The sequence below is a fragment of the Petromyzon marinus genome, chromosome 42 (assembly GCF_048934315.1).
Source record: "Petromyzon marinus isolate PM22_M1 ecotype Great Lakes invasive population chromosome 42, UKy_Petmar_22M1.pri1.0, whole genome shotgun sequence".
NCBI classification, from domain to species: domain Eukaryota; kingdom Metazoa; phylum Chordata; class Hyperoartia; order Petromyzontiformes; family Petromyzontidae; genus Petromyzon; species Petromyzon marinus.
The window spans coordinates 3,776,796-3,804,502 of NC_133708.1; the positions used below are offsets into that span (position 1 = coordinate 3,776,796).

The 27,707-nt window shown below is 49.1% G+C and overlaps 1 protein-coding gene across 3 annotated transcripts in view; it reads right to left on the reverse strand.

Moving 5' to 3' along the window:
* The window catches only part of LOC116951142 (protein-arginine deiminase type-2-like), a 62,914-nt gene extending 35,924 nt beyond the window's left edge, over positions 1-26,990 (reverse strand). Inside the window, exons 1-5 of one of the 3 annotated variants that reach the window (XM_076073433.1) lie at positions 26,834-26,990; positions 18,311-18,435; positions 6,324-6,495; positions 5,099-5,171; positions 1,654-1,715 (exon numbers count right to left, since the gene is read on the reverse strand). In XM_076073433.1, the coding sequence (XP_075929548.1) occupies positions 1,654-1,715; positions 5,099-5,171; positions 6,324-6,495; positions 18,311-18,402 (399 nt within the window). In that variant the 5' untranslated portion in view covers positions 18,403-18,435; positions 26,834-26,990. The other 2 variants (XM_076073432.1, XM_032969599.2) reach the window with 2 other exon arrangements.
* Between the last annotated feature and the right edge of the window lie 717 nt (positions 26,991-27,707).

Below are 27,707 nucleotides of genomic sequence, written 5' to 3' on the forward strand. Positions count from 1 at the left end.
TAAGGTGTATTTATACTGGAGGAATCCGATGAGCTAACAAACAATAGGAAAACACGATAGGAGTGTAAAGTAAAAAATATACCAATAAGTCAAAAAAATGTTATCTTACCAGGTAAAACTTACCGAGGTATTTACTTATTTTTCAGATGCGACCTGGTCACAAATGATAGCACAACCCAGTGGCTTATCGTGTGGAAATTTATAGCAGCGAAATACTCCAAACACAAGTCGATTGTAAATGTGGAGGGAGAAAGCAGAGTACCCGGAGAAAAATCCAGACGACCACTGGGAGAGAGAGAAAGACGCACACTCCAAATATACAGCAGGCGTCAGGGTCGGGATCGAACCCACGACCTCCTGTATACCAGGCAAAGGAGTTAGCATCTTGCCACTGATGACGGGGGCAGAAGAGGATAATGAGCGGCCGTCCACCTAGCTGGGCTTTGACAGAAAACCACGAGCATGTGAGAGGGAGTGGACAGGGTGAGATGAAACGAGAAGGGAGTAGGCAGGAGTGAGCCGTTGCAGAGAAACAGAGGGTGACCTCTATTTTTTTTATATTGTTAACCCTGCCAAGCCCTTGCACCCCACCCCCCCCCCCAGTTGCCAGAGCATGCTCCCTGGACAGAAGCTCCCTTCTTCCTCACTCTGCTGTCCGGATCTGGAACTGCCTCCCTGATGAACACATTGTCGGCAAAGTCACCAATTCCGGTCTTCAGGCCTTCAAATGCCGAGCACAGACACATGGGAAATTTTCTAACGTTACCACACGCCTTGTAGGGACTGAATCTTTGAGCTGTAGTGAGCCAATGATAATGGCGATTAGATGTACTAATGTTTAACATGTAGGCTTTCACGACCAACATCATCCATAATACAGGTTATTTGGGTTAGTGGTGAAGGCGGGTTTAACGAAATTAATATCTTTATGCGATCTAACTGTAAAAAACCTGCATTATAGATGTACTAATGTCTGATATGGCGATCGTTCACAATTGCACCCAATGCAACAAAAAAACTAATTAACGCGAGCCCCATACAAAGCGCCGATCACCAAAACGCAGTCGTGGGGGGGGGGAGTGGAACAGAAATTCTACAAACAGCAGCCCCGAGTTTTCGGCGCAACAGGGGCCTAGCGAAGTGCGGAAAAAAACTGGGCACACTACCCCACACAGGTGGGGAACGCCAGCGGGGGGAGGGGGGGGGACATTAATGTTTATACAGGGAGAGGAAGAGGGTAATGGGGGAAAGATAGGGACGAGGGGGGGATAGGAGGGGAAGGGGGGTGGGGAGGGGGTGATCTCTTTAAGTTTATTCAGGACAGAGGGTGTGCCAGTGAAGGGATCGGAGTATGAAGGGTAACGTTGGTCTCTTTCCGTGTGCAGAGTCCTGGCGGCAGAGGCATTTCGGATCATCGTCATTCTCCCCATCTGGGGAAGGCGAAAGGTGGTTGAGGAGGCTACAGAGGACAATGGATGAGTGTGCTCTGCAGCAGCCGGGCAGAGGGAGCGGCGATGCAGGAGATGTGCAGACAAGAGGGAGGAGGTGTGACACAGGGTGGAGGTACGTGGGGAGAAGAAAAATACAGGGGGCTCAGGATCAACGACGATGACTCGGAGGTTACGCGCACACACTCCTTGCCAAGCGCTTTACCTTGTTAGGGTGGTTTTTCTCTACGATGCCATCTCGATCAGAGTCCACATCCAGGGAGAGGCCTGTAATCGAACAGCAACAACAACAGCATCGTCACCATCGCACGGCCAGATCTTAAATATCTCACTTTCGAGTCCAGGTCAATGAACTTCCTCTGTTCCTCTTTTCCTCTCTATTAAATATAAGTGAATAATTTTGTCCATGTCGTCCTGACAGTTCTGTTCCTTCACCTGAAGAAGGCTACTTGTGTTGTGGCCGAAATGTCGTGATAATTTTATTTTATTACGTTTTATTTTTATTATTTTATTTCCATTCTACGTGACTTTACCGAAAGAACCAAAATGATATATTGAATTGTTACGCCTTGACAACACCTTTCTGATGTAAACAATAAACTTCAGTCAAATGTCCTTAAAGTAATGATGTGTTTCATTTGATATTTTAAAAATATTATTGCAAACTAAATTATTAATATGCTAATTATACTACAGTGAGGGAAATATAGTATTTGATCCCCTGCTGATTTTGTACGTTTGCCCACTGACAAAGAAATTATCATTCTATAATTTTAATGGTAGGTTTATTTCAACAGTGAGAGACAGAATAACAACAACAAAATCCAGAAAAACGCATGTCAAAAATGTTATAAATTGATTTGCATTTTAATGAGGGAAATAAGTATTTGACCTCCTCTCAATCAGAAAGATTTCTGGCTCCCAGGTGTCTTTTATACAGGTAACGAGCTGAGATTAGCAGCACACTCTTAAAGGGAGTGCTCCTAATCTCAGCTTGTTGCTCCACATAAGCAATCAATCAATCAGATTCCAAACTCTCCACCATGGCCAAGACCAAAGAGCTCTCCACGGATGTCAGGGACAAGATTGTAGACCTACACAAGGCTGGAATGGGCTACAAGACCATTGCCAAGCAGCTTGGTGAGGTGACAACAGTTGGTGCGATTATTTGCAAATGGAAGAAACACAAAAGAACTGTCAATCTCCTTCGGCCTGGGGCTCCATGCAAGATCTCACCTCGTGGAGTTGCAATGATCATGAGAACGGTGAGGAATCAGCCCAGCACAACACGGGAGGATTTTGTCAATGATCTCAAGGCAGCTGGGACCATAGTCACCAAGAAAACAATTGGTAACACACTACACCGTGAAGGACTGAAATCCTGCAAGGTCCCCCTGCTCAAGAAAGCACATATACATGCCCGTTTGAAGTTTGCCAATGAACATCTGAATGATTCAGAGGACAACTGGGTGAAATGTTGTGGTCAAATGAGACCAAAATGGAGCTCTTTGGCATCAACACAACTCGCCGTGTTTGGAGGAGGAGGAATGCTGCCTATGACCTCAAGAACACCATCCCCACCGTCAAACATGGAGGTGGAAACATTATGCTTTGGGGGTGTTTTTCTGCTAAGGGGACAGGACAACTTCACCGCATCAAAGGGACAATGGACGGGGCCATGTACCATCAAATCTTGGGTGAGAACCTCCTTCCTTCAGCCAGGGCATTGAAAATGGGTCGTGGATGGGTATTCCAGCATGACAATGACCCAAAACACACGGCCAAGGCAACAAAGGAGTGGCTCAAGAAGAAGCACATTAAGGTCCTGGAGTGGCCTAGCCAGTCTCCAGACCTTAATCCCATAGAAAATCTGTGGAGGGAGCTGAAGGTTCGAGTTGCCAAACGTCAGCCTCGAAACCTTAATGACTTGGAGAAGATCTGCAAAGAGGAGTGGGACAAAATCCCTCCTGAGATGTGTGCAAACCTGGTGGCCAACTACAAGAAACGTCTGACCTCTGTGATTGCCAACAAGGGTTTGCCACCAAGTGCTAAGTCATGTTTTGCAGAGGGGTCAAACACTTATTTATCTCATTAAAATGCAAATCAATTCATAACATTTTTGACATGCGTTTTTCTGGATTTTTTTGTTGTTATTCTGTCTCTCACTGTTCAAGTAAACTTACCATTAAAATTATAGACTGATCATTTCTTTGTCAGTGGGCAAACGTACAAAATCAGCAGGGGATCAAATACATTTTTCCCTCAATGTATGACAGTCACATAGTGCATCTGAATTACAAAAGCACTACTTACTAAGCACTGTAACGTTGCAGGAACAATTATTAACTTTAAGTGGCACTAAAAGTTGAAACCTGTTTAGTTCTTACTGGCTTAACCAGCTCGCCTGGTATACAGGAAATCGTGGGTTCGACCCCGACCCTGATGCCTGCTGTATATTTTGAGTGTGCGTGTTCTCCCTGTGGTTCCATGGAATTTTCTCCGGGTCCTCCGGGTTTTCCCTCCACATTTAGAATCAACGTCACACGTCTAGAGTATTTGGCTGCTTTACATTTCCACTTGATGGTAAGCCACTTCGTTGAGCTACCATTTGTCGCCAGGTCATTTCTGAAAAAAGCAATATAGCACAATGGGCCTTTCCTGGTAAAATAACATAAAAAGTTTAGTTTCAGTTTAAAACACAAAAGGCTCTCAGACTGACAGAGCATATTGTATTGGTATTTTAAGCGTTGAAACAGACCATGGTTTATTTACTTTATATTCCACAACTAGCGACGTAGGTGCATTCAAAAATTGAGTACAATCTCTGAAGTTCACGATATGTTTAAACCACCTTCAACCATGATCAGATGCCCAATTAACTCCTGTGTACAGACACCGGAGTGCTTTGTGAACATTTCAGTTTGTGGCTGTGGGGGTTTCACCATGATGTCAATCACACCTCATCTAATTTTATATTTATAGAGAGCACCTTCACTCAAGGCGCTTGACAGAGCTTACAACTGAGAGACAGAATATCATGATTGAGATGGCAGTTGCTTGCAAGAGTTGAGGAATGAGTGGCCCCACCCATTACCTTCTGTTCAGTGTCAACGTGTGGAAAACAGAAGTGAGAAATATTATTTTAACATCAACTATTTTGGTCTTATCCAAATGGCAGAGAAATTGCTAGAATATTCGATTGTTTAGGTAATCGGATAACGCCGCTCTAGATACTACAGTCAATGCCCCTCCCCCCTCCATCGCCATTTCATCACGATGTGACATCACAGGAAGTGACGTCACAGTTCTGTCATTACCCGATATCGCCGAAAAGCTCTGGGTGACTATCAGAGTGAATCCGGGATTGAATGGGAAGAAACACCACTGTATGACTCTACTTTATTAGTTATTAAGATGAGGACTCATGTTAGCTGACTTGTGTGTCAAGAATAATGTTTTAGGCTTTGGGTTTAGAATTACACAAATTAGATAGGGGCTCATGTCATGGTTGGTGTTGGGTGTTATTGTTATTTAATCATATTTTCGTGTTCCATAGGTCCTGAATTTTGATGCAAAAAAAGTATCATGCTCGTCGTCACTCGCACAAGGACACAACGCAGGAGTGACGACACTCAGCGACCACATCTCACCAATAGCCGTCAGGTAAACTCGAGCTTTGGCCAGAGCAACGTCAGCCTTTTCTCCGTAAAAGGTCACGGACATCTGCAATCAAAACCGAAAGATGATGAGTACCACGTGCGGTGGGGGGGGGGGGTAATGGAGACCTGAATTAACGTGATACAAAACCCTCATCTCTGGTGTAGGCCACTCTGTTTCAAAGACAATGTATATATTATCAGAGCATGTTTGTTTGCAAGTATGTGTGGTTAATGCAGACTTGATTCCTTGAAATAGGTATCTATTTGGTGTTTGAACATCTTAACACCTGTTCTATTGCCATCACATATAATTATTCCATTGTATTTCTGATATGTTGACTAAATAGCATCCATCCCTCTTCTGAATACTCATTTTTGCCTGGGCATATCCCGTGAATGCAATCGTGATGATTGCGGCAGTGGCCGGTGGTAGGAGTGTTGGTGGTAATGGTCATGTGCACTTGGACGGACGAGAGTGGTGTGGCAGGGATATCAATGTCGGTCACGGTGGAGAGTAAATGGATTCAGTGGCAGATACGGTGGTGGTGTTGTTGCTCGTGGTCGTGATTAAGTGCCTTCACTGTAGTGGCAGATGAATCAGTTCTGGTGGAGGTGGTGGTAGTAATGGTTATAAAGGGTGGTGGTGGACGAATTGAGACAAAGATTCCCCATATAGCCTTTAACAGACTTATTGGGGCAAGTGCTATTGACGAGCACCTATGAAGGCCGGCAAGGCACAAGACGGGGTGGGTGGTAAAGTCACGCTTGGCCGCCTTTAACTCCCCAGTGGCAATGTTTTTAAACACTGCGCCAGGTAATCATTGAGGCTGAGTCGGCCTAGGGGAGGTTCAGGACCGGTTCAGATCATTAATCATCACTGGTGTTGGCCATGAGCGAGAATCGAACTCAGGTCGCCGGGTTTGTAGTGTGGTGCGTTAACTACTGCGCCACTGCCCCCCACGAATTGAGAATGCACACCCACACACAACAACCACCATTCACCACTAAGTGGTGGTGACGTCATCACGGCGCCTGTGCCAGGCCAGGTGCACTTTGAGGCCACGTGAAGCGTCGAAGGGTCGCTGGACAGACCCAGGTGCCATGAGTTGACCGACTGAGATGACTGGCAAATGCACCAGCCGTGCCCCCATAATGTGCACACACACGCACACAAACGCGCACACGCACGCATGCACACGCGGCGTAACGCTCTCACCTTCTTGTCACCAACCTCCTGGCTGGGCGTGAGCACCTGAGCGTGCACCTGGGTCCCCACGGCCACGCGGCCGCGCGCGTCGTTAGCCGCCGACCTGAACGGCGTGCTCACCCAGCACGTGACGTCCACGCTGGCGCTCACAGAGAAGCTCTTTGCCCCCGGCGGTGCCACACTAGGAATGGGCGGGGGGGGGGGGGGGCAATTTGAATGTACAGCATCCCAAACGCGTTACTCCTTGGCATTAGTTTGAACGGTAAAATCCTAAACAAAATCTGCTGCATTGCCAAAATATTATACTGAACTAAACGATTGTTTTATTTTATCATGTAAGGCCCCCCACTGAGCTATATATATAGCTCTCTTCCAGAAGCGACCTGGTCATAAATGATAGCTCAATGAAGTGGCTGATCGTCACGTGGATATTTATAGCAGCCAGATACCGGAGGGCCCTGAAAAAAACACACGACCAAGGGGAGAGAGACACCACAAACTCTAAATATGCAGCAGGCGTCAGGGTCGGGATTGAACCCACGACCTCCCGTATACTAGGCGAGGAAGTTAACATCTCGCCACTGCGGCGCCCGTATAAGCAAGAGTTCTCACACAAAAAAAAACCCATCCCCTGTACTGTTTTGAATACACGTAGTCTGTCAGAATTTTCATAAATTAAATGTCCTACACACTGGTTGTCGTTTACACTCAAAATAGCCCCTACTGGATCAGTTGCAACATGCCAAGTCACGTTTATTTTATCTCTCGGATTGCATTGTCAGACATTATCTATCCACTGCTGGATGATGGCCTCACCGTCCCATCGTGGCACTGCATTGCCACAGTCCCTCTTGCGCCAGCATGTGAGCGGATCTGCCACCACTGCCATCTCTACGGGAGTTGTGAAACTCATTTTTGGCAGTATGTACACTCTATTTAAGATGTCTAAGCACATTTAATGCAGCCGTTTTGGTGGCCACTTTATCTCCATTATAATTTATAATTATCAGTTCAGACACATGCAAAGCAGGTTTGTGTGACAGCCACCAACCATTGTTAAGTCAACATAACTCTGAGCTGCATTTAAAAACATGCGTTTAGAGTATTTGACTATGATACATTTCCACGTGAATGATACTTTGTTGATCTATCATTTGTAGTCAGGTCGCTTCTGAAAAAGAGCTATGCAGCTCAGTGGGCCTGATCTGGTAAAATAAAATACAAATTAATAGTTAACTCTAGTGCGCCATGATGGTCTTCATGAGGTGCTTATCAACAGAACTTGCCCCCCCAACAATCTGGTAAAGGCTACAGAGGGCATATTTGTCTTTGTATATATGTGTATGCATGCGTAGGTTGTGTGCACCTAAGGTTAGTACTTGTGGTTGACTGCCTAGTTGGTTATGGTTTAAGGCTATGGCTCGCATTTGATCGGTTAATTTGTTCTGCTTGCAAACTGCTTGCCCCCCATCTCCCCATTGCAACGTGTGACCTTTTTTTTGTTTTTGGCAACGCTTCTGTGACAGCAGCGTGAATCAGACACCAAAGTACCCCCCACCCCAAGTCCCAGTCCATATTAATCAATGCTGCGTGTGCAGTGGGTCGTCCTTCCCCCGCACCTCGGATTAGCACGGTAGACTACGTACGCCGCTAAAGAAGTTCAACATACAGTACATAAACATAGAACATAGCAATGAATGGGCCTCGGGAAACAGCACCACTCTGCGTAGCTGTGGGGAAAAGCATTCACATCTGGAGAGGGAGCCCTGGGCACCGAACCATAGGCACGGGTAAACTTGCACAGTTATTGAGTTGTGTCTCTCATGTGGTGACCACTGCGTTCTGAACCTTTAGCCAAGGGCACTTCGTCGCCGACCCCTTCCTCACTGTTGCACATGCGCATGAGAGAGACAAGATGATGAAACGAGCCACAAATCGTTCGGTTGTAAACTCCGCCGGCTGTTGGTGGTCACTTCTGAACCAGAATGTTCTCTGTGAGTCGCTACATCTACAGCGTGTACAATTCGTTGGGGATATGCGAATGATTGGAATAAGAGCAGATGGCCAAACGCCATGGGTTATACGAAATGCATTTATGCAAAGTTGGTGCTGCCCTGCATTTTTCTTTCCTCGCGCAAGCATGTACTTTCTCCTGAACATCTGTGAAAAAAGAGGTTTATAGCTCAACGGATTCCTCCAGCATAATAAAGATTCCAAGTCTGACCGCTGCTGGCGACAAAGAAAATTCCGGTTCAGAAGTGCCCACCGACAACCCAAACAAATCTGTGGTGCGGCCATTGATGGGCACTTCTGAACCAGAATGTTCTCTGCGAGTTGCTACATCTACAGCGTATACAAATCACTGGGGATGTGCGGACGATTGGAATCATTGCAGATGGCCAAGCGCCATGGGTTATACCAGGGGGGGTTGGCAACCTGTGGCTCCGGAGTCGCATGTGGTGGCTCTTTGGCTTCCCCCTTGCGGGCGGCCGTAAAATAGACAGTAGGCCTTAAACGTAATTGAACGTAAAGATAATTGATTAAGTATGGCAGGGAATGGGTCACTTTGGAATATCTAGGCGATGGTGAAATGTACAAACGTCAAACTGTATTGTTAAAGTGTCATTAAGGGGGACAAAAACTAAATAAACGCAGTTTATTCCATCACCTATTTTGGTTAAGTCACAATGTGGTTGTCATCTGCCTGTATACCTGCTGCTGTGTTTGTGTGTAACAAGGAGCTCAGAGTGCGAACGGCTCTCGAACTATATTGGTCAAAGACAAAACAAAAATGTCTCTTCTTTTTTGAAAAGTTGCCGAGCCCTGGGTATATACGAATTGCGTTCGTGCAAAGTTGATGCTGCCCTGCATTCGCTTTACTCACATTGTATTTGCTTTCTCCTGGATATCTGTGAAAAAAGAATGTTTTTTAGCTCATCGGATTCCTCCAGGATAATAAAGTTTCTGATTCTGACCGCTGCTGACGACAGGACCTCTCCACTCGAGGGCACGTGGGCTTCTCTTCCACGATGGGCAGACATCTTGGAAGAGCACGGGAGTACCCACACTTTAGGGGCCGTCCATAATTTTGGATGATTTTTAACCCCCCCCCCTCGTCACACGGCGTCACAAAAAGTCAGACCCCCTCCCTCAAATATGACGTCACAAAGCTCTGCCCCCCCCCCAAAACCATATTTCCATTTCGAAAATGAAACATGCTTCAAATCGCTTTAAACTATTGACATTGTAGTGCGTATTTAATGTGGCGCTGCACTCTGATGTTGTAGAAGTGTTGTTATAACAAGTAGTGTTGTTATAACAATTCTATATTTATTTAAAGTTGCGCATTTTGATGTGACGTCACATTTCTCAACCCCCCCCCCACTCGTCACACATCGTCACAAATGTCTGACCCCCCCCCCTAAGTGCGTGACGTAATTTATGGACGGCCCCTTACCCCACCACACGTGACCTGCTGACAGACGGTTATTGCACCCATTTATGCTGTTGAGTGGACAGAGGTGGGGGGGTTGGTAGGTGGGGGGGGAGATTTAAGCGACTTGCAGCGTTGTTTCAACTGCTGTGACCTTAGCTCACTAGTCCAGTGTGTTGACAATAATCACAAGGCAGCATCCGTGGGCGTGCAAGAGTATGTAGAATGGTTACCCACATTGGTGTATTTGTTATCATGGTTACGGGGTGGTGGTGGGGGAGATTTATTATGGGAGAGCTTTGGTGGTTCTCAGAGTGTGGTCTCCGGTACCACCGGTGGTCCACAACGATCCTCCAGGTGGTCTGTGGTAGTTGTTGATGCACATGCACAGGTAGATCCGGACAATAATGACGATGTATTATACCTTTTCTTTCGTACATTAATTAATATTTTACTTTAGATAGTTCATTTTAAAAAAGTGACGTTAAATTTTGATTTAAAGCTTTCGTGACTGCAGTAATTCATATTCTTAGCTCTTTCGGTAAAGTCACGTTGAAGGGAAACAATAAAATTATAAAATATATATAAAACAATAAAAATTCTCACGACGTTTCGACCATAACACAAACGTGATGACGACCGTTTGTGTTATGGTCGAAACGTCGTGAGAATTTTTATTGTTTTATATATTTTATTATTTTATTGTTTCCCTTCAACGTAACTTTACCGAAAGAGCTAAGAATATAAAGTGAACTTTGGTAAACTACCCGGATTAAATTGCCACCCTTAGCTGCGTCAAAGAAAAAAGTGTTTTTTTCCCGGTATTATGAATAATTTTGTATTCGTGGTATTTAGAGAGAGGAGTGAATGCGTTTTGTCACCAGCGGTGGAAGGCTGTGTGGTTCACGGAAATGTTTGCATCGGCTAAGTGGTCCGTGGGCAAAAGACGATTGAGAAACACTATAAAGATTCAGTGTTTTGGGCGCCTTGTATATTCACCGGTAAATGATTAACATGTTCAGCAGGGAAACCCCTGCCAGGGCCATAGAGGGGAACTGGGGAGTGGTGGTGATTATGGCGGTGGCACAGTGATTAGCGCGCTGCACTACGAACCTGCGAGATCCGAGTTCGATTCCCGCTCACGGCCAACAACCAGTGATGATTATCCGAAACGGGTCCTGGGTCTCCCCTAGGTCGACTCAACCTCAAGTGAGTATGAGGTGCAGTGTGTAAAAATCAGCACTCATCTGGCATTTTCCTCTGGCCATCCAAGAACGCAATCGGTGACCCTACTCAAAATCGGTTACTCCGGATAAACAGTATAACAAAATTCTACTTGGATTAACAAAGCATATCAATGTGACCATTGCTCAAGGTGTTGTACAAGTATGGGGACGACATGCACGTCTACAGAGCTTTTTGGGGGGGGGGGGGGGGTGGGGGAGATTAAAAAAAATGTTGGCAGGCAGAGGGGTTAAATTCCACAGGTCACAAATGATCTTATGGTAGATGGTCAAATGAACACACTTTTTTGGGAGAGAGAGATATTCGTTTCGGCAAATGAGGAAGGCCTCTAGCCCTGACAAATCCGGGCAACGGTGATGGCAGTTTGGATGGGAAAAATAAAAGAATTCCAAATCATGGGGCTCGTGTTGTTGCTCTGGAGACCTGGAGATCGATGATCATCGATATTCGGTCGCCTTGTTGATGGCACTCGTCGTGATTTCTCACTCAACAGGGTGGGCCACGTGAAGGCTGCCACGGGGAGGCGGGGGGCAGCAGCAGAGTAAACGAGTGCCCTCCCATTCGATGAAGGTTTATTTAGGGATTCGGACAGAAGGCCCTCGTTTCTGGAGCAGAGAGCACTCCAGGGGGAGTAAAGTGGGCTGAGACAGGGGCGAGGTAGGAAAGTCCACGGAGTATCTTAGAGGTGTCGAGTGCAATGCCAGGAATCGATCCGAATTGGGGGTGATGTGGCATTGTTTACAGGGTGTTGTGAATGTAAACGCGATACCTCACCGAATGTTACCCGTGTCTTCCATGAATCATTTTTACGATCACATTCACATTCTTTGGTTATCAGTCACTGATTTGGCTGTGAATTTAAACATCCTAACAGCTGCAAAATACCTCTGAGCCCACAATTATGTGCAAATCCCATAGTATAAGCCTTTACTGGCTACATAAGCAAACAATAGTTATCTTAAGATAATAGTACAGTACTCCCTTGGCTTACTTTTTCATTCGTTCCATGAAAACTACTGGCAATCGAAATAACTGTGCAGTTGAAAAATAAGTCTGCAAGAGAGACGTTTCCACTGCCAAAACAGAAAACGTCATGTAAACAAAGCCAGTCGAGGTCTAAAAGCTCATAAATGGGCGTCGCTGATTGGCTGAGGTACGCTCTGCCAACTTACGAGCGCTCGGATTAGCCGAAATTGGCGGCCCACGTGCATAACGTAAACGTTACCGTTAATCAAAATGTCAACATCAGTTGAAACCACGGGGGTCCTATGGGAGACGAAATGTCAACCGATAAAAAAAACGTTAACCGATGTCACCGTTAACCGAGGGACTACTGTATTATATCAGGGACGCCAAAACAAAGCCCCTGACAGAAACCTAGACGCCCCCCCCCGCCACCGCCCTATCACAGACTGTCTGGAAGAGCCAAGGCCCACGTATAGATTATCAAAGTCTTACCGTTTGCTGGGCAAGGAAGGTGCTGGGACCAGATCAGCAATTCGGAAACTATGGAACAGAAGCAACCTTCTCTCCCCAGACATCATACTGCTGAAATTGTCCCAAATCTGGAAAGCCCCGAGAATCCGGCCCAAGATCAATACCGCTCAAAACTCTTACAGTTAAAATGCATGCATGGCACATACATGACAACAGGGCAAAATTCACGGCAAACCCCTCCCGACTGTCCAGCATGTACCCCAGGCACAATACAAAACCACTTACGCGCGGTTTTGGTCATGCCCGGGCATCCCAAATTTATACCAGAAGGTGACATTTGACAAATGTGGCAACAACCTCTCTCCATTGATTGAAACTGCCCTGTGGGGGGGGGGGGGGCTTGAAACCGAGTAACCCTTTCAAAACACCAGCACGCCCGACTCCAAGCATTCACCATCCTAGCCCAGGAAAACCATCCTTGGAAAACTGGAAAGACCATGACCCCCCGCCAGCCACCGCCTCCCATGGGGGCAAATGGCGTTACACCCTGCTGGCTCACGCGGGCAATGAACACCTTGTCCCACAAGGCAATGAAAGGGTATTTAAGGTCAGGGTATCCCCCCTCCGACCTCCGAAGTTTAAAATTAGAGTAAAGTGTCCCCCTGCCCCCCTCGTTGACCGGGACGCGTTGGGCATATGGGGCCTGGCGAATATTCGCGTAGCGGTTGTTTTTTTTTGTCGCCCCCAAAGTTCTGCAGCGGGCCTTTGTTTTCGTGTACAGCAAGAATCTCGTCAAACTTATTTTTAAATGAGAGGAAAGGTGGAGAGGTCCTGGGAGGGTGGGAGACGGGAGCGGCCAAGGGAGATGGGGAACCCCCCCACCGCCACCAGTTGAGATAAGAAGGTCCCAGAATAGAGGAGAGGTTGTCATCCCAAAACGCAAAGCCACGTGGATGTTAGTATGGTTTATAGGGCGCGTTCCTTTCTCACCCACCTTCCACTATACACCTGATCTCCCCCCGAGAATTCTGATTACTTCCTCCCCGCCCCCTCTTGCCCCCACCCCCATCCATATATACACTCTCCCACTCTCCCCCGTCGGAAGACCCCCTCAGGGTGGTCACCGAACATTCCCTTCACACACCTCTACATGTTCAAGCGCCAAAAGACTCCACACCCACCCAAACCCACCCATCCACTCACCCAAACCCACCAAAATCCACGCATCCAAACCCACCCACCCACTAACTCCCCCCACCCACCCACCAACTCCCCCCCACCCACGTTTTCTATTGTGTTGTGCACATCTATCACCTCTGCTTTCCCGCGAGAGAGACTTCTGCTACAACTCGTTAAATTAAGCCACTACAAAATAAGGGCCCGCCCCAGGCCCTGTCAGTCATGGTGATTGTTTGACCACATCTCGCCACGCTTGTGAGTGCAGGTTAATTAAAAAAAAAGGCGGGAACCAGGACCGGTAGAGTTATGATTACTCACCACTGACGTTAGCTGTCGCTGGGCATCAAACTCAGATAAGCGGTTTCATTTATGCGGTGAAACAAACCACTGCGTCACCAGTCCCCACAATGAGCTCCTACCCAAGTAAAGAGTGCTGTGAAGGTGAACTCCACTGCCATAGTTCTCAACAATACATCTCCAGATTAGCACTCAGGAGGAAGGATGTATCCAACGCACATCCAATTAACGCGGCTGGCTACGTACGGTGCGAAAGAAGTCCATCGCACGTATGTCCAGGGCACCTACCCATAACCACACACTCGCGACTTGCGTCTCTTGAGCTCTCGATCGGACTTTGAGTCTGATTCGTGAAATATGTGCTGTGTTTTAAAGTGTTTATTTTAGTGATTATTTAGTGGTGTAGGTATGGCAGCTGGTGAACGGAATGTCTGATCTTAACGTATCTAAATTCAAATAGCGCCGCTTTTTATAGCAATTATTTAACACGTAATAGGCTTTCGCGACCAATCATCCATAATAAATGTTGTGTCGTTAAAACCCGCGACCACCCGACACAGCCAACTAGTAAGGGTTGTCACGTAAACAGAACGTGGCCAATTCGTCACTAGTACAGCACACCGGCGTGTTGGAGAGCCAAGCCATGAGATTTACAATCTGAGTACGACGTTTCGCCAGTAATTACAATTAGCTTCATCAGGCGACAGCCAGAAACTAGCTACTACTGGCGAAGACTAATTACGAACGTCCGACTTACGAACACCCCGTCCTTACAAACCAGCTTCCATGAAATATATTTTTCAAAATAGCTTTGACTTAAAACGTGAACTCGCAATTGCAAACTGAACCACGGAACCATGCTGTTCAGAGTTGCGATCGTTCGCGAGGTGATGAGTTGGCCCCACGCTGGCAGTCAGCGTTTGCGTGTGTGTGAAAGTGAGTGTATGTGGACGTGTGTGTGAAAGTGAGTGTGGAGTGGTCGCGTAGTGGTTAGCGCTACGCTGCGCTACGAACCCGATGACCCGAGTTCGATTCCCGCTCACGGCCAACACCAGTGACGATGATCTGAACTGGTCCTGGGCCTCCCCTAGGTCGACTCAGCCTCAAATGAGTACCCGGTGCGATGTGTAACCATCGCCACTGGGGAGACAAAGGCGGTTGGGCGTGGTGCTGGCCACCCACCCCCTCGTGTACCGTTCTGGCCTTCATAGGTGCTCGCTAACAGCACTTGCCCCTACAGTCTGTTACAGGCTATACGGGGGAACTTTGTTTGTTTGGAGTGGTAGTGTAGCGGTTAGTGCTCCGCTGCGCTGGGGGCCATCCATTTAGTACGTACACATGGAGGGGGTGGTTAACCCAAATGCGTACACTTACGTATGGGGGGTCTACTGACAATGTTACGTACGCATAGGAAACGGGGGGTTAGGGAACCTCGATAATAATTTGTCGAAATTGGCCTTCAAATGAGCCACAGTTCAGTTACTTCAGCTGTCAGACAACAAGCACTACCGGGAGAAGTGGGAGTGTGGGAGAGGTGTCACTTGTGTAGTGGGTGGGGTGGGGTTTGCAAGCGGTGTGCGGGTGACAGACACTGAGAGGTCGCATCGGGGCGGCCAGGTGCGGTGGTGAGAGGGAGCAAACGGAAAGGAGGCGGCTCTTTAAGATGCATGGCGGGGAAAAGACGCCGGGCAGACCGGGAGATTGAGACGATAACGAGAGAAGCCACGGGCGTTAGGCGACTGTAGGTCGCCTGCTTAATTCACGAGGAGTTAATGAAGAGGGATTTATATACACGGGAGTTTGGGAGAAAGAGTTGAGTTGGTCGGAGAAGAGGAAAGACAAGAGAAGCTAGCAGAGAGTCTAGCTAGCAGTAGAGAAGCTAGCAGAGCGTACAGTTAGCGGTGGATAAGCTAGCAGAGTATATAGTGGAAGGTTAGCAGTAGAGAAGCTAGCAGAATATATAGTGAGATACTAGCAGTGGAGAAGCTATCCGAGTGTATAGTAATAGGCTAGCAGTGGAGAGACTAGCGGAGTGTATGGTGGGAAGCTATCAGAGTGTGTAGTGGTAGGCCAGCAGCAGAGAGAGCAAAGCGAGCGGAGCGTGACAGGCAGGCTAGCAGTGGAGAGACTAGAAGAGAGATGTTCACACACCACACCAGTTACTCGTTTGAGGCTGAGTCGACCTAGGGGAGGCCCAAGACCGGTTAAAATAATCGTCACCGTTGGTGGCTGTGAGCGGGAATCGAACTCGGGTCGCAGGGTTCGTAGCGCGGCTCGCTAACCACTACACTACAATGCATTACGCTTCCAGGTGCGCGGGTCACGTGACAGATTGACGTCACAGCTCAATTGCCGTGCGAAAAATATATGCATTATTGAGCTCCCCCCCAAAAATGTTTTTTTTTAAATAATATTTGCATGGTGTACAGTCTGGAAAGTACCCACATGGCAAATTTCCAGTTTGTTGTATGTCGGGAAGTACGCTAAACATTTTGAACAGACACACAAATTCACAACTTTGCCTTTTATATATATGGAGATTTACTACACAGTATTATTTTACAGTGTTACGTGCAAATGTACAATGTTTCTTAATTGAGTTTAACGATGCTTCCCGTTTTGCTAAACCGTAACACACTTCATAACACCGACCATATAATAATCCGTTATTGTGTTCCTACTTACGAACCGGTCACAGGAACGAATTAGGTTCGTAAGCCGAGGACTGCCCGTATAGCTATTATAATATATAGTTGTACATTATATATTTGTACATACGGTGATAGTGGTTGAGATAAAGATTACTGCGATGGGGGACGCTGTCCAACTGCAAACCACTCTTCATAGCTGGCACCTGAGTGCCTCCGGCCCGTGGGCCCCCGGGTGCAGTGGCAATGCCTGCACACTCGATAGCTACACCGCCGTTGTTACAACTACCATCCCACTACGGTCCTTGGCGCGTATTATTGCTCGCCCTGTAGGTGGGCAAACAATGAAGACAATGTAGGGCGTTGGTATATGTAGTGTAAACATATGGAGAAAAATGACACATTTTTTTTACATTTATTTAACCAGGTAAGGCCCACTGAGATATGGAACTCGTTTTCAGTAACGACCTGGCCACAATTGATATCTAAACGAAGTGGCTTATCAACGTGTACATTTATAGCAGCCAAATACTCTAAAACGCATGTTTCTAAATGTGGAGGGAAAAACCGGAGGACCCGGAGAAAAATCCACACGACCACGGAAACAGAGAACATGCCAACTCCAAATTTACAGCAGGCGTCAGGGTCGGGATTGAACCCACGAACTCCTGTATACCAGGCGAGGAAGTTAACATCTCTATTGAGAGAGACACGCAAACTCGCAATATACAGCAGGCGTCAGAGTCGGGATTGAACCCACGACCTCCTGTATACCAGGCGAGGTAGTTAACATCTCTATAGAGAGGCACGCGAACTCCAAATATACGGCAGGCGTCAGAGTCGTGATTGAACCCACGACTTCCAGCATAATTCTCAGGATCGGTGGCCACTAGGGGAGGCAGTCATGATGAAAATACCTGATCAGCTACACTCCCCTTGAAGGCCGGGTGTGGTGGCGTGCCCACTCATGTCTTTATGACAACAATCAGAGGTCAAAATGTAAATGTAAAAGTTCCGGCATGAGACCACTTTGTCACACAACAGCCCTCCCACCGTTAACTGTCAGTTTCCCCTCTGCGGAAACATCGTTGCATCGGAGTGGGAACAGTTATATGTATGTTGAACTTTCGTTCGCACCGTACGTAGCCAACCGCGCTAATCGGAGGTGCGCGGTAACGACAACAAAACAGTGTTACAGGTGTATACCGGCTCTGTTCGACCACTTTAAGACTGCTCAACACACAGCTCAAATATATCACTTACAGGTGTAACACACACAGCTCCATGCGTCACTCACTGGTGACACACACACAGCTCCATACATCACTCACTGGTACACACACACAGCTCCATACATCACTCACTGGTACACACACACAGCTCTATGTGTCACTCACTGGTACACACACACAGCTCCATGTATCACTCACTGGTACACACACACAGAGCTCCATGTATTACTCACTGGTAACACACACACAGCTCCATGCGTCACTCACTGGTACACACACAGCTCCATGTGTCACTCACTGTTACACACACAGCTCCATGCGTCACTCACTGGTACACACACAAAGCTCCATGCATCACTCACTGGTAACACACACAGCTCCATGTGTCACTCACTGGTAGACACACAGCTCCATGCGTCACTCACTGGTACACACACAGAGCTCCATGCATCACTCACTGGTACACACACACAGCCTCATGCATCACTCACTTGTAACACACACACAGCTCCATGCGTCACTCACTGGTAAATGTCCATGACCAGCTCAGTGCCCAGGACGAAGACCTCCTCCAGGACCTTGTCCAGCTGCAGGTGGATTGTCCGAGTCGTGGCCATGTTGTCCTCCGCACGCCTTCCTTCCTACTGCACCTGCAAAACACGACGGGGCAACTCAAGCTAAGAAGAGCAGCCGCTCGGGATCACGTTATCAGCTGCTTGTTAAGGCTCTTTAAATAGCCAGGCGTCTTATATGGGGGGTCGTGAGTCACGACTGTTTGTCGGCGCGAAAGATAAGGAATGGCGCCCTAGTGCTTATTGGTTCATGGCGATGTAATTGTACCTGGGAGGGCTGGGAGGGGTGGTGGGCGGAAGAGTGGGGGAGGGGGCAGGGATGGAGGAGAGGGGGTAGAGATGGAGGGGGGGGGGAAGTGGGTAGAGATGGAGGGGAGGAAGGGGACAGGGATGGAGGGGGTAGGGATGGAGGGGGTAGGGATGGAGGGGAGGGGGTAGGTATTGAGGGGAGAGGGGAGGGGGTAGAGATGCAGGGGAGGGGGTAGGTAGGGAGGGGGCAAGGATGGAGGGGAGGCGGTAGGGATGGTGGGGAGGGAAAACCCGGAGGACCCGGAGAAAAATCGACGCGACCAGAGAGAGAGAGACACGCATACCAGGCGAGGGAGATAACATCTCACCACCGTGGCACCCCAAACGAACCCGGGGCCTAAGCAAAACCACTGCCTTGCACCTGTTTGCATGGATAAACATTTGCCTTTCCAAAACGTCAGTGCAAGGCACTGATCTCATGCCTTTCTTAACACACCGAGCCCTAATGTTATCGCCACACACACCGCACTGTTAATGCCACTGATGCCGTGCGTCTTACTTTGTAGCCTAAATCTCCAGAACCAATAGTCAAAGGAGCAAACCAAAAGTCTAAAAAAACACGCTTTCCACAAAACTGTTTTTTTTATTTTAGATGACGTGATCTGGAGAGCAGTTCTAAAAACGTTTCATGGGGTCATTGTTTTTGTATGTCCTGTATGTATGTATATGCACCTCCGATTCGCACGTTTGGCAACGTACGGTGGGAAAGAAATTCAACATACATATGTATTTTTGTTATCATTGCTCGTCAGAGACACCTATTGACGGTGATTGAATTAAAATATACATTTTATTACTCACCAAACTTCTCTTGTGCATTGATGTGAATCAGTTTGCATAATCTTCACTATCCAAAATAGATCTGGCTGGCAATTCAGCAGTATTGATTCTAGCAAGTCTGACACTGCCGATGAGACACACTGTCGAAACCGGTCCAGAGTTTGCTTTACTGTATTTTGGGTCAATGCTTGCTGAAGTTAGGCAACCCCAGAAGACCGTGAGGTCGTTGCATGTTTTTAAAATATACTTTTATATGTTTTATGTCGAGAGACAGACATCTGGGGGAGACATTGTCTGCTGATCTCTTATATTCTCCACAACGGTGCTAATGAGTAGTTTGTGTTTTGCGCCATCCAGACCATTGAATGATGTTTTTCCATCATTCCGCTTGTAACCAGAGAGCCAACAGAAGTATCACCATACACAAAACACAGCCTTAAACGACCACACAAAGGTATTCCCTACACAAAGGCAAATATCCCCCATATAGCCTATAACACTGTTGGGGCAAGTGCTGTTAGCGAACACCTCTGAAGACCGGTACGGCACACGAGGGGGTGGGTGGCCAACACCACACCCGGTCGCCTTTGTCTCCCTAGTGGTGATGTTTTACACCCGGCACCGGGTGCTCATTTGAGGCTGAGTCGACCTAGGGGAGGTCCAGGACCCGTTCATATAATCGTCACTGTGGCCGTGAACGGGAATCAAACTCGCGTCGCCGGGTTCGGAGCGCAGCGTGCTAACCGCTACACTACCGCTCCCCGACACACAAAAAGACAAGGACAAAGATCCCCCGTCTAGCCTTAACAGACTATTGAGGCAAGTGCTGTTAGCAAGCACCTATAAAGGCCAGAACGGCACACGAGGGGGTGGGTGGCCAGAACCACCCACGGCCGCCTTTGTCTCCCCAGTGACGATGTTTATTACACACCGCACCAGGTACTCATTTGAGGCTGAGTCGACCTAGGGGAAGCCCAGGATCGGTTCAGATAATCGTCACCGATGTTGGCCATGAGCGGGAATCGAACTCCGGTCGAAGCGCAGCGCACTAACCGCTACACTACCGCTCCCCGACACACACACACAACCACACTCATGCACACATCACAAACATAATCAGCCACGATCTATCCACTGCTGCATCAAGGCCTGCCCAAGCTGTTGCAACCTCTCACGGTCTTGCGATGCAGCAGTCCGCCTCGCGTGCCGCACACAAAGTTCCGTTATCTGTGGTGGGCAACTTTGTAGGTGCCAGAGCAACGAAGCCACTCCGTCAGTGCCGCGCCTGCGGCAATGGTGCTGCAGCAGCGGGGCCGCCCGGCCGGCGCCGTGGTAGCAGCGCCACCCCCTGTGGTGCCACGGCAGCGAGGCCGCTCCATCGGAGCCGTGCCTGCGGCGGGGGTGCTGCAGCAGCGGGGCCGCCCGGCTTCCGTCGCGGCGCTTCCCCCACCACCCCCCACATGAACACATCCCACACACCCCACATAGAGCTCCCACATGAACACACACACCCCCCACATGAACACACACACACACCCCCCACACACACACCCACATAGAGCCCCCACATGAACACACACACACCCCACATAGAGCCCTCACATGAACACACACACACATAGAGCCCCCACATGAACACACACACACCCCCACATAGAGCCCCCACATGAACACACACACACACCCCCCACACACACCCCCACATAGAGCCCCCACATGAACACACACACACACACCCCCACATAGAGCCCCCACATGAACACACACACATAGAGCCCCCACATGAACACACACACACCCCCACATAGAGCCCCCACATGAACACACACACACACCCCCCACACACACACCCACATAGAGCCCCCACATGAACACACACACCCCACATCGAGCCCCGAGGGGAGGTCACCTGGCCGACAGGTTTTCACACGGAAGCCCTCTCATGGGACCAATCTTCACAGTTTCCTGCGACCAGGAAATTGGGCGACCTCCCCCGAGGCTGACTCGCACCACGGCGCCGTGACCTGGATGCTAGTTGCATGGTCACAACGGGGCTGCTCAGCCGCCGCGGATAGAGGGGCACACTCGACACGGGTCAGCAGGCAGGTAGGGGGTGGGGCGGAGTAACGAGCGGCAGGAAGAACAGGGCGGCCCTCTGATTGGCAGGACGAATGCGCTTGCTTAAAGAGTTAAAAGCGGACGTCGGAGAGAGCACCGATCTGATTAGACAGGAGCGGGAAATCCGAGGCTCCTGATTGGACGAGAGGCCAGCGGATTAGCGGCAAGTTATCTTTGATGTAAGGACAATAAAAAGGGCAGGGAAGGTAGGGGCAGTCAGTCGTGTTCTTCTGGGGTCAAGGATCGGAGGAGTCATCGTGCCTGCCACTAGATCGTCCATGAGACGAGTCGCAGCGCAGCCAGGCCCCGTTCCCAGCGAGGACTACGTGCAGCCTCGCCTTTCCACGACTTCCTACACCTCGGAGTCGAACCGTGAGTACGCAGGAGGTGAGATTACGGGGAATATCCTTAGGGAGAGTGATTAGGGAGAGACAGGACAGATTGAGTCCTAGACCACCGGGAGATAGGTTAGACCTGCCCTGCTGGCCCACACTGACACGGGTAGTTTAGCTTCGTTATTCGCGGAGAATAAATCGCCAGTAGTCAATAAACCTTGTCGTGTCGTCCCTGCGAGTGCGGAGAGGAGTGAATGATGCTGTGAGCCTTCTCGTTGTGGTATCCTGTGTTTGCGCACGAGCGTGTATTTTACCCGCGTGTGTGCGCTCGCCGCTGCGTGTAGCTCGTAGTTAACATGTACGCGAGGTAGACGGGCATCGTGCACGCGAGATCACCTGTGCCGCCTCTGCTTAACGTGTGCGCGAGGTAGACGGGCGGCGTGCACGCGAAATTAGCTGTGTAGCTCGTGGTTAGCGTCGGCGAGAGGTGCACGGGCGGTGTACCCGCGAGGCTGTTCATACAGCCCTTTAAACCAGCTCCGGGGCACCTCCTCCAATCGGTTGCACGCGTACGAGTGACGCCCCTGCCCTCTGACCCCCGACCCCGGGTCCCGCGCGTGCGATTGGTGCACGGCGCCGGGCAGGTAGCCGCGTCGAATTTTGGTGGCTGCGGGCGCATGAGTGTGCGCGACTGCGTACGGCGTGCATAACGTTTAGAGGATCACGCGAGGGGGAGTGTGTGCGAATTGATCCCAGGTGGCTACACGCCAGCCGCGGATTATGCCAAGAGGGACTGCGATGAGGGGGGGGGGGTCGGAGGGCAGTAACCCTCCCCCGAGCACGCGAGAGGAGAGCCACGGCTTTCCAGGGAGCGAGGAGTCGGAGGTCAGCCTCCCCGACAACTTCTCTGGGCGTTGTCTCCTTCCGCTGCCGCTTCGTTGCTAGTCTCGACATCTCAAATCCGTGCATGTTCTCTAATCCGCGTGTTACTCCTTCGGTTTTAGTTTTATCCCGCACATACACCCCTCCCAGGTTTATTTGCACACTTTTGATCCTGTTCCGTTTTTTTATCAAGATCATGTATATGATCTACTATCTCGATATAAAATATGTACCCCATTTAGCCTATGGACCCTGCAGCATTATGTGCAGTTCGTGAGCACTGATGAAGGCCTGGCACCGCTCACACAGCACCAGGTACTCGTTTCAGGCTGAGTATACCAGGGCAGACTGGCATACACATTTTCATGAATGTGCATAGGTAGGAATCGAACCCAGGTCAAGTTTATATTGCATCATTATCCTTAATGTGACTATCATTAATGTGCCTATCAATACACACACCGGCACACCTACTTCAAAACACATTCCATAAAACAGACTAAAACTAAAAACTGTTTTTATTTTACCAGATAAGGCCCACTGAGCTATACAGCTCCTTTTCAGAAGTGACCTGTCCACAAATGATTGCTTAACAAAGTGCCTTATCGTGTGGAAATGTAAAGCAGCCAAATACTCTAAACGCATGTTTCTAAATGTGGAGGGAAAAACCGGAGGACCCAGAGAAAAATCCATGCGACTACGGGGAGAACATGCAAACTCCACATATACAGCAGGCGTCAGGGTCAGGATGAAACTCACCACCTCCTGTATACGAGGCGAGGTAGTTAACATCTCGCCACCGTGGCACCCATACATCTGCACATCCTCAAGATATCTCTCTCACACACACACGCACACACCTTTACGCACGGTGCAATATTTAGACACAAACAACAGAATCGCCATTCGACACTGAACAAATAAATGGTGCAGGTGTACATCTCACATGGAGTCGAGAAGACTCATCGGGTTACGGGGCTGGCAGGCCTCGTCAAATTCAATGAGCGTACAAGTCAGGGCTTACAATTATCACGCGATATTTTCAAGAACGCTGCTGATATATGTTGGCTTGGAGTAGGGATCACGTCTATCCTTCGTTATGGGTACCCTATATTCCCATAATCCTATGAGCAGATCTATCAAACATGGAACGCATGGACTGATCGTTGTTTGTCACGTAGGCTTTAACACGTAGGTTTTCGCGACCAATATACGTAATAGAGGTTTTTTTTTCGGGTTAGATCGCGTAATATAAATGCGTGATTAACCCGCCACCACCCGACACAGCCAATGAGTGAGGTTTGTCACGTAAAGAAAATACCAATCCGTTACTAGTACATCACACCAGTGTGCTGGAGAGTAAAACCCACAACATTTACAATTCGAGTAAGAAGTTTCGCCAGACAAATTATTCCCGGAACAGCTTTTCTGCCCAAACACAGCGTCAACAATGTTCGGTTATTTATTAGAACACAGAAGACAAGTGGGATTTTGAGCCTGCGTGCATAGTACTTGAATGGGTGACAACTCAATGCACAAGAAAGGTTGACATCGGCTTCTAAGTTTCAGTTTCGTTTATTAGGTACTAGCTGTACTACCCGGCTTCGCCCGGAACTTGGATCCACCACGCGCGGCCGCCTTTGTCTCCCCAGTGGCGATGTTCACACACCAAAGCAGTTACTCGTTTGAGGTTGAGTCGATCTTGGGGAGGCCCAGGAGCGGTTGAAATAATCGTCACCGGTGGTGGCCGTGAGCGGGAATCGAACTCGGGTCGCCGGGTTCGTAGCGCAGCGCGCTAACCGCTACACTACAATGCGTTACGCTTCCACATGCGAAGGTCACGTGACTGATTTTACGTCACAGCTCACTTGGCGTGTAAAAAATAAATGCATTATTGAGCCCCCCCCTCCCCTAAAAAATTCACAAAAGTATATTTTTATCATTTTTGCATAGTGTACAGTCTGGAAAGTACCCACATGGCAAATTTAAAGTTTGTTGCATGTCGGGAAGTACGCTAAACATTTTGAACAGACACACATATTCACTTTGCCTTATATATATGGAGATAACCCTGTGAGCCATGCGGCTATTGACTCGGGAGCAGCCGCAACAAAACAAAAACATGAACAAGAAACATCTTAAAGTGACTACACGCAACAGAAAAATCCAGGAAAAAACAGCAAAGTCTTCCAGAAAAAACACCGCATTTCAACGCTTTGTGCAAAAATCCCAGTGGGATGCAAGTCAAACAATAACAACCATAAGACAATTTAGATTCAAGTTATCAGGCTAACTCTGTACTACAACAAACAAACATGGCCAAACCAAAACATTTTCGAAATCACCAAAATCAAGCTATAAAAGCAATGTAACAGTGATCATAGGAACTGTGGTGTGCAACAGCAGAGGGCAATGCAGTGAAATCCATTGTGAACCCCACACGTGTGTGTGTATGTGCGTTCCGCCTTCACCAACCTCGCATTGACACACCATTGTGGTGAAAGTATGGTCAACTACTCCCCCACGTCCTACACGGCGTTAGGAGGTCCGCATCCAGTAGTGGAATGACTAAGGGTCTGGGACGGTACGTGTTTACTTTTAAAATTCCAGAATGATCAGTGCGATTGTGTAGCGTTCAAATGCAATCGTGGATGCATAAGGTGATGTGTCTGGGATCAAATTTGCTGGCCAACACAAAGATCCACCGTTTAGCCTTACCAGACTGTTGGGGCAAGTGCTGTTGGCGAGCACCTATGAAGGCCGGAACGGCACGCGAGGGGGTGGGTCGCCAGCACCACGCCCGGCCGCCTTTGTCTGCCTAGTGACGATGTTTATACACCGCAACAGGTACTTATTTGAGGCCGAGTCGACCTAGGGGAGGTCCCGGACCAGTTCAAATAATCGTCACTGGTGTTGGCTGGGAGCGGGAATCGAACTCAGGTCCCCGGGTTCGAAGCATAACGCGCAAACCGCTACAACACACTCAAAGACATCTCTGTGTGATCAATCAACTACACACACCCATCAACCAGCACAATACTGTAATTATTTAAACACGACTACGGCATTACCACAAACACGGTGCGCTCATCGCTACCCCACCGCTCCCCACTCACACACACACACGCACTCCCTCCTCCAACACGACCCCCAATGTGCAGGAGAGGACTTTGAAGGCCCATGGATGGGATGAGTGCAGAGTGAAAAGGGGTCCCATTTCTCGTTTTGAAAGGACAAAAGGCCGAGCAAAGGCACTGAATTATTCAGTTACCTGCTCTGACTTCCTCACCTGTTGTGGGAATTAACTGTGTGAAACGCGGAGCTGTGAACAAAGTGCTGAAAGGGAAAAAAAAATCACCAGGTGTACGGTGTCTTGGTGAAGCGTTGGTAATAAAACAACACATTATTTATTCATAATACAGTAGTAAAAACCGGTTAGGTGGCTCAGCGGAAGAGCGAGCGACTCCAAATGGAGAGGGAGACGGTTCAAATCCTATTTGGGGGTTGACTCATCATACCTGTCAACCCCTTATCAGTGCCCTGTCGGGGCGGCTGCCCCCCGTCTCCCCCCCCCCTCGCTACTGCTCCTCGTGGCATGATTTAAATAGCTGTACTAACCGCCTCCCAAATACACCGCGGTGCCCTTCTCGTACCCGCCAACCACGAGCTGTGCAGTGGCGAGAGTACCCACGCGGGCAGAATTCACAGGACAACACAACGCACGGGCTCACAAGTTAACGTGCACGGCGAACGCGCATGCGCGGGAAAAATATACACTCGTGCGCACACACAAGACACCACACAACGCACAGGCTCACCACACCATGCACCCCCCCTCCCTCCGTACTCACAGAGACAACACGACACGGCTTAATGTCTACTGGTGATTTATTCTCTGTTTAATTAGAGTTAATCTACTCGTGTTAGTGTGGGTCAACAGGGCAGGTCTATCCTATCTCCCGGCGGCTTAGGGGTCAATTTGCCTGATCTCTCCCTGTTCACTCCCCCTACGGGATTTTCTCCTCGGACTTACCTCTCCTTTCCGTACTTACGCTCCGATCTCGAGGTGTAGGAAGTCGCTGAAAGGCGAGGCTGCACGTGGCTTTTGCTGGGGCTGGACCTGTCTGCTCTGCGACCCGTCTCACGGACGTTCAAGTAGCAGGGGACGAACACTCCTCTGTCCCTCACTCCACTAGACCCCGGGAAAAAGAGTGCTTGCTCCCAGATTTTCATCCCCCTTTATCCCTCTACATCAAAGCCCACGCGCCGCCGATCCGCTGGTCTCTCATCCAATCAGGAGCCTCGGATTTCCCACTCTCTGCCAATCAGATCCGTCCCCTCTCCGACGCCCGCCCTCTATTGTTTAACCAAGTGCACGGCATAGAGGTCCTCCTCCTTGGTTACCGCCCCAACACACGTTGTGCCACGGCGAGGTCCCTGCACGCGTGGTGCGGAGACGAGGGCCCCCCACCCCTTGCCTTCCTGTCGCTTGCTACTCTGCCCCACCCCCCACCCGCCTGCTGATCCACGTGTGCTTTGGGTGTTTCCTCATTGCGGTTGTCAGTGAGTTCGCCGTGGCCATACAATTTTAAGTTAATCCATGGCGCCGCAGTGTCATTCGGCCTGGGGGGGGCCTGCCAATTCCCTGGGCCTGAGAAACTGTGGAGCACCCCCCACGAGGGGGGCTCTCGGGTAAAAACTCAGGGGTAGGTGACCCCCCTGCCCCCCCCCCCCCCCCCACGAGGCCCATGTGTGTGTTCATGTGGAGGGTGGTGGGGGAAGCGCTGTGATGACAGCCGGGTGGCTTCCCTGCTGGAGCACCCCCGCTGCAGGCACGGCTCCCACAGAGCGGCTTCGCTGTCGTGGCACCACAGCCCTACCTTATTACAGACTGATTCAGACCTTATCGGTCAGCCCGCGCCCTTA